This window comes from Gorilla gorilla, chromosome 1 (genome assembly GCF_029281585.2).
Source record: "Gorilla gorilla gorilla isolate KB3781 chromosome 1, NHGRI_mGorGor1-v2.1_pri, whole genome shotgun sequence".
Lineage (NCBI taxonomy): Eukaryota > Metazoa > Chordata > Mammalia > Primates > Hominidae > Gorilla > Gorilla gorilla.
Window position 1 is genome coordinate 200,054,823 of NC_073224.2, and position 7,366 is coordinate 200,062,188.

The 7,366-nt window shown below is 53.0% G+C and overlaps 1 protein-coding gene across 1 annotated transcript; it reads left to right on the forward strand.

The window, feature by feature from the left end:
• Positions 1-249: 249 nt before the first annotated feature.
• Positions 250-6,892, forward strand: MYCL (MYCL proto-oncogene, bHLH transcription factor). Its single transcript, XM_004025522.5, has 3 exons — positions 250-488; positions 853-1,357; positions 4,347-6,892. Exons 1-3 carry the CDS (start codon positions 408-410, stop codon positions 4,943-4,945), a joined length of 1,185 nt encoding a protein of 394 aa, XP_004025571.1. The 5' UTR covers positions 250-407; the 3' UTR covers positions 4,946-6,892.
• The last annotated feature ends 474 nt before the right edge of the window (positions 6,893-7,366 follow it).

Below are 7,366 nucleotides of genomic sequence, written 5' to 3' on the forward strand. Positions count from 1 at the left end.
GAGTGGGCAAGGAGCACGGTTTAGCTCAGCCGGCTGGCACCGCCAAGCGGCCGCCGGGCCGCATCAGCCCTCCTCCTGTTTGCGCTCCCCAGCGTGCAATTTATTTGGGGGGCTACCGGGGATTGAACGGAGCGGGCGAGCGCTGCCAGGAGGTGGGGCCGGCCCCACCTGTCGACTGCCCGTAGTGGGCAGGGAGAGGGCGGGGTTTGTCCCATAGGGCCCGCCCCCCCCCAGTCCCTGGGTCCCGGGCGCGCGACGAGATATAAGGCAGCCAGGAAACAATGCGCCTGCAGCTCGCGTTCCCGCGCCGATCCCGAGAGCGTCCGGGCCGCCGTGCGCGAGCGAGGGAGGGCGCGCGCGCGGTGGGGGCGCGCTCGTGAGTGCGGGCCGCGGTCTCGGCGGCGCGCATGTGTGTGTGTGCTGGCTGCCGGGCTGCCCCGAGCCGGCGGGGAGCCGGTCCGCTCCAGGTGGCGGGCGGCGGGAGCGAGGTGAGGCTGCGGGTGGCCAGGGCACGGGCGCGGGTCCCGCGGTGCGGGCTGGCTGCAGGCTGCCTTCTGGGCACGGCGCGCCCCCGCCCGGCCCAGCCGGGCCCTGGGAGCTGCGCTCCGGGCGGCGCTGGCAAAGTTTGCTTTGAACTCGCTGCCCACAGTTGGGTCCGCGCGCTGCGATTGGCTTCCCCTACCACTCTGACCCGGGGCCCGGCTTCCCGGGACGCGAGGACTGGGCGCAGGCTGCAAGCTGGTGGGGTTGGGGAGGAACGAGAGCCCGGCAGCCGACTGTGCCGAGGGACCCGGGGACGCCTCCTTAGCCCGGCCGGCACCCGGTCAGCACGTCCCCCCTTCCCTCCCGCAGGGAGCGGACATGGACTACGACTCGTACCAGCACTATTTCTACGACTATGACTGCGGGGAGGATTTCTACCGCTCCACGGCGCCCAGCGAGGACATCTGGAAGAAATTCGAGCTGGTGCCATCGCCCCCCACGTCGCCGCCCTGGGGCTTGGGTCCCGGCGCAGGGGACCTGGCCCCCGGGATTGGTCCCCCGGAGCCGTGGCCCGGAGGGTGCACCGGAGACGAAGCGGAATCCCGGGGCCACTCGAAAGGCTGGGGCAGGAACTACGCCTCCATCATACGCCGTGACTGCATGTGGAGCGGCTTCTCGGCCCGGGAACGGCTGGAGAGAGCTGTGAGCGACCGGCTCGCTGCTGGCGCGCCCCGGGGGAACCCGCCCAAGGCGTCCGCCGCCCCGGACTGCACTCCCAGCCTCGAAGCCGGCAACCCGGCGCCCGCCGCCCCCTGTCCGCTGGGCGAACCCAAGACCCAGGCCTGCTCCGGGTCCGAGAGCCCAAGCGACTCGGGTAAGGACCTCCCCGAGCCATCCAAGAGGGGGCCACCGCATGGGTGGCCAAAGCTCTGCCCCTGCCTGAGGTCAGGCATTGGCTCTTCTCAAGCTCTTGGGCCATCTCCGCCTCTCTTTGGCTGAAGCTGCCCGTGTAGCCCCCAACCGTGTCTGTCTGGCACGTGGGTGTGTTGGTAAACAGTTTGGAGAAGTGGCGTGGGAGCCAGCGTCCCTTTGATGATTATTGGAGCCCCAGGGGACAAGGGATTTGAGGTGAGGGTTGGCGCTTAGAGAGGACAATACTGGGGTTGGACTGTAAGGGATTTCTGTCCTAAGGAGTCTGGAAGGGGGTACCTTAAGAGACACTCCAAGCCTGAAGTTTTTTTGCTGCTGCCTCTTTCCCTAGGAAACTCACACTCCCCTAGGGGCAGAAGAAGCCGAGAGCCTTTTGTGCAAAGCCAAAGCCTTCATCCTTTTAAAAACCTAGGTCTCCAGTTGGCTTTACTTTAAAATGCCAATAATAAATGCCCTCTTCTCGTGCCTCCCCACCACCACTTACCACTCGTGCATCCCTGAGACAGGGAGGGAAGAATGAACACTCCCCATTAACAGATGTAAAAACTGAGGCTTAGAGATAGACAATCACTACAAGTCAGCTCCACCTTTCTGCCATCTAGCCAGCCCCTCTTCCCCAGTGCTCCATCCCAACCAGGCACCTCTTCCTTGATGTTTGGGTCTTTGTGGTAGCTTATCTTAGAAGCACTACACCTTGCCTTGCTGTTTGTCCTGAGATGGAAAAGTGTCCTTCTTGCTCCCCCTCAATAGATCTCCAAGCGTCAGCTGCTCCCTGGCATTCAACAAATATTCACTGGCTCCTACTTTGTGGCAATCTGTGGGCTACGTGCTGGGGTCAAGGCAGTAGAACTCCAGGCCCTCCTCTCCCATCCTTGATGCAAGTGCAACCTCGCTGAGGGCAGACTGGGGCATCCTGTGCCACTAAACTACATTGTTCTTATTCTGGCATCTTAGACCTCCACACCCGTGAGAAATCCTGGAGAGGTTATTTTTGTAGAGTGTAGACTGTGGCTAGTGACAAATAAATTAGGACCAAGAAAGCTCACTGTAGCTTTTAGGAATAACTTTTACACGACCATTTGATAGGGAACTGGGGAATGGGGTATGGAAGTTTTCATACACTTGAGAGAAAAAATAGGATAACAAGAAAAATTAAAAGTCTTTTTTTTCCTGGTCCACTGTGTTAAGGTCATTTTTAACCAGCTTGCTTTCTACACCAAGAGTTTATGTTTGTTTAATGGCTGGAAAGAGAATCTTGAGATCAAAAAACCAATAAAGATGTATCTCTACAACGGCTGGTGGAGTGGTAGAGTGGAAAGAGCATTGCTTTGGAAGTTGGACATTTTAGTTTGAGATCCAGAACGTTACAAAGGTGATATGTGGACTTCGCTGATCTGGGCCTCAGTTTCCCCATTTGCACACGATGGGGTTGGACTTGATTGTCCTGCTGAAGACATTTCCTTGTCTGGGTAGAGTAAGACACTACTCTCTGAAAGGGAGAATGGTGTCTTAAATTATTTCTTTCTTAGATAGAATCTTCCTGAGCCACGAGGCTTAACACTGAAAATTAAAGGTTTGGGATATAGGGAAGCCTGCTGAATCATTTTCTGACCTACCCTTTAACCTGAACCTGTTTGTGAGCTTCTAGTTCACTCACAGGCCACATGGCCTGGAACAAAATGCAACAGATTGCAAACAATGAGGCGGGGGGTGGGGAAAGTGATTGGCAGCAGAGCTCACCCAATAGGGGCTAGGGGCTGGGTAAGACAGAATTCCAAACACAGCGTAATCAGCCAATCATGGGCTTTGGGGCCAGGAGGGCTGAATGGTCAGGTTTATTAATGGAGAAATAATGCGATTGTCCACACAATGGAAGCCTTCCTGACAAAGGGGCTCAAGCTTCCTGATATGCAAAGAAGCTGAGAACGGAGCTCTTCCGTTGCGAGGCCGAGATCCATTAAGGTGGACTTCTGTGTGGAGGCCGCAAAATGTGTGGAGCAGGAGGAGACTTTTCTCCCAATTGCCCCTCTCCTGGTTAGGTTAACCTAAGAGACCTTCAAGCCAGTGAATGAGAAGGGCATGTCCAGGTGTCTCCAGGTCTCTGGTGTTTTGAGCCCCATATCTGGGACATTCTGCTGCCCAGTCTCTGCCTCTGGTGCAGGTAGTTTGGAAATGGTCGCTTGTACCTTTGTGAAGTTCCTGCAGCTTCGCCGACCTATGATTACAAATCTAACCTTCTAGTCCAGGGAAGGAGGTGGGGCAGGCGACCTATAAATGATGGATGACTTTAGAAACCCATTGAACCCAGGAGCAAAATGCTCCTAAGGGAAACCCTTTCCCTCCCCTCTGTGGGTGAAGAGGGATGGGTTGTAGCCCTCCCTTCTCTGAATCTTCAGCTGAAAGGGATGGCAGAATAGAGAGGTGGGGGAATAATAGGATTTATAACTTGTGAAAAGTAACAATTCCCCAAGTGCAGGCTGTGCTGGGCAGGAACAAAGGGCAGCTCTGCCCACAGACCCCTCATTTACAATTCTGATGGGGCATGAAAGAGCCCGACTGGGGAAGATCTTTATAGCTAAACTTTGTCCCAGGCCGGTAGCTCTTTCTCTCCATCCCCTCCGTGGGGGAGGGGAGAGCCTTTGCAGACTGGGGGCTGTTGGCTTGGGTCTGCCTTTTGTTCTTATCTAAGCCTTGCTGTGCAAAAGGAAATTGGAGAATATTTTCCTTCTTGCTAATGTCCCCTCCTTTCCTTCACTGTGCCCTTACCCCATTACAAATGAATCAGCTTTCTGCTCACCTCGATTTGTATATATCTAAACTGGAAAAATGTCACCTACCTTCCCAAGCACCAGCGTAGACAGCTAAAGCTGTAGGGTCTATGTTTGTGTTTCTCATGGGATGTGTTTCTTCTCTTGATCTCTTTTCTCGGACAGAGAATGAAGAAATTGATGTTGTGACAGTAGAGAAGAGGCAGTCTCTGGGTATTCGGAAGCCGGTCACCATCACGGTGCGAGCAGACCCCCTGGATCCCTGCATGAAGCATTTCCACATCTCCATCCATCAGCAACAGCACAACTATGCTGCCCGTTTTCCTCCAGAAAGCTGCTCCCAAGAAGAGGCTTCAGAGAGGGGTCCCCAAGAAGAGGTTCTGGAGAGAGATGCTGCAGGGGAAAAGGAAGATGAGGAGGATGAAGAGATTGTGAGTCCCCCACCTGTAGAAAGTGAGGCTGCCCAGTCCTGCCACCCCAAACCTGTCAGTTCTGATACTGAGGATGTGACCAAGAGGAAGAATCACAACTTCCTGGAGCGCAAGAGGCGGAATGACCTGCGTTCGCGATTCTTGGCGCTGAGGGACCAGGTGCCCACCCTGGCCAGCTGCTCCAAGGCCCCCAAAGTAGTGATCCTAAGCAAGGCCTTGGAATACTTGCAAGCCCTGGTGGGGGCTGAGAAGAGGATGGCTACAGAGAAAAGACAGCTCCGATGCCGGCAGCAGCAGTTGCAGAAAAGAATTGCATACCTCAGTGGCTACTAACTGACCAAAAAGCCTGACAGTTCTGTCTTACAAAGACACAAGTTTATTTTTTAACCTCCCTCTCCCCTTTAGTAATTTGCACATTTTGGTTATGGTGGGACAGTCTGGACAGTAGATCCCAGAATGCATTGCAGCCAGTGCACACACAATAAAGGCTTGCATTCTTGGAAACCTTGAAACCCAGCTCTCCCTCTTCCCTGACTCATGGGAGTGCTGTATGTTCTCTGGCGCCTTTGGCTTCCCAGCAGGCAGCTGACTGAGGAGCCTTGGGGTCTCCCTAGCTCACTAGCTTCGAAGAAAAGGCTGACAGATGCTATGCAACAGGTGGTGGATGTTGTCAGGGGCTCCAGCCTGCATGAAATCTCACACTCTGCATGAGCTTTAGGCTAGGAAAGGATGCTCCCAACTGGTGTCTCTGGGGTGATGCAAGGACAGCTGGGCCTGGATGCTCTCCCTGAGGCTCCTTTTTCCAGAAGACACACGAGCTGTCTTGGGTGAAGACAAGCTTGCAGACTTGATCAACATTGACCATTACCTCACTGTCAGACACTTTACAGTAGCCAAGGAGTTGGAAACCTTTATATATTATGATGTTAGCTGACCCCCTTCCTCCCACTCCCAATGCTGCGACCCTGGGAACACTTAAAAAGCTTGGCCTCTAGATTCTTTGTCTCAGAGCCCTCTGGGCTCTCTCCTCTGAGGGAGGGACCTTTCTTTCCTCACAAGGGACTTTTTTGTTCCACTATGCCTTTGTTATGCAATGGGCTCTACAGCACCCTTTCCCACAGGTCAGAAATATTTCCCCGAGACACAGGGAAATGGGTCCTAGCCTGGGGCCTGGGGATAGCTTGGAGTCCTGGCCCATGAACTTGATCCCTGCCCAGGTGTTTTCCGAGGGGCACTTGAGGCCCAGTCTTTTCTCAAGGCAGGTGTAAGACACCTCAGAGGGAGAACTGTACTGCTGCCTCTTTCCCACCTGCCTCATCTCAATCCTTGAGCGGCAAGTTTGAAGTTCTTCTGGAACCATGCAAATCTGTCCTCCTCATGCAATTCCAAGGAGCTTGCTGGCTCTGCAGCCACCCTTGGGCCCCTTCCAGCCTGCCATGAATCAGATATCTTTCCCAGAATCTGGGCGTTTCTGAAGTTTTGGGGAGAGCTGTTGGGACTCGTCCAGTGCTCCAGAAGGTGGACTTGCTTCTGGTGGGTTTTAAAGGAGCCTCCAGGAGATAGGCTTAGCCAACCATGATGGATTTTACCCCAGCTGGACTCGGCAGCTCCAAGTGGAATCCACGTGCAGCCTCTAGTCTGGGAAAGTCACCCAACCTAGCAGTTGTCATGTGGGTAACCTCAGGCACCTCTAAGCCTGTCCTGGAAGAAGGACCAGCAGCCCCTCCAGAACTCTGCCCAGGACAGCAGGTGCCTGCTGGCTCTGGGTTTGGAAGTTGGGGTGGGTAGGGGGTGGTAAGTACTATATATGGCTCTGGAAAACCAGCTGCTACTTCCAAATCTATTGTCCATAATGGTTTCTTTCTGAGGTTGCTTCTTGGCCTCAGAGGACCCCAGGGGATGTTTGGAAATAGCCTCTCTACCCTTCTGGAGCATGGTTTACAAAAGCCAGCTGACTTCTGGAATTGTCTATGGAGGACAGTTTGGGTGTAGGTTACTGATGTCTCAGCTGAATAGCTTGTGTTTTATAAGCTGCTGTTGGCTATTATGCTGGGGGGAGTCTTTTTTTTTATATTGTATTTTTGTATGCCTTTTGCAAAGTGGTGTTAACTGTTTTTGTACAAGGAAAAAAACTCTTGGGCAATTCTCCTGTTGCAAGGGTCTGATTTATTTTGAAAGGCAATTTCACCTGAAATTTTGTATTTAGTTGTGATTACTGATTGCCTGATTTTAAAATGTTGCCTTCTGGGACATCTTCTAATAAAAGATTTCTCAAACGTGTCAGAGTGGGGGCAGCTTATGCCACCTGAGTCCTCCTCAACCATGGGAAACTATTTCAGGGTAGCCACAAGTGATCCAGAGGGCTGCACTTCTCTAACCATGTTGCTAACCTGGTCATTCCACTCTGGGTTCCTGAAATGCCATTTCAGACATGTTGAAACAATGTAGGCTCAGTACTCAGTGAACACGGAATTCTCTTGTGAATTGCAAAGAGTGCTGAATTTGTACTTTAGAAGGCTTGAAATCCTGGCTCCACCACTTCTGCAGCCTTTAGCTTTATCTTTCTGAGTCCTAGTTTCCTTATCGGTAAAATGGGGATAAATGCTACTTCACTGGGTTTTTGCAGGTATTAAATGAAGTGGTAGACTTCAAACTGCTTTCTAAACTATAAAGCCTTATACTCTTTAGGATGGTGTTATTCTTATCTTAGTGGTATGATGACCTTCTGCAAGATGTCTTTTAAAATTTTGTCTG

What these genes read in the sequence shown, in the direction of transcription:
- MYCL (XM_004025522.5), top strand. Translation starts at nt 408, where the DNA reads ATGTGTGTGTGTGCTGGCTGCCGGGCTGCCCCGAGCCGGCGGGGAGCC. An exon ending in TGGCGGGCGGCGGGAGCGAG is followed by an intron (nt 489 to 852) that starts GTGAGGCTGCGG and finishes TCCCTCCCGCAG; the next exon opens with GGAGCGGACATGGACTACGA. An exon ending in CGAGAGCCCAAGCGACTCGG is followed by an intron (nt 1,358 to 4,346) that starts GTAAGGACCTCC and finishes TTTCTCGGACAG; the next exon opens with AGAATGAAGAAATTGATGTT.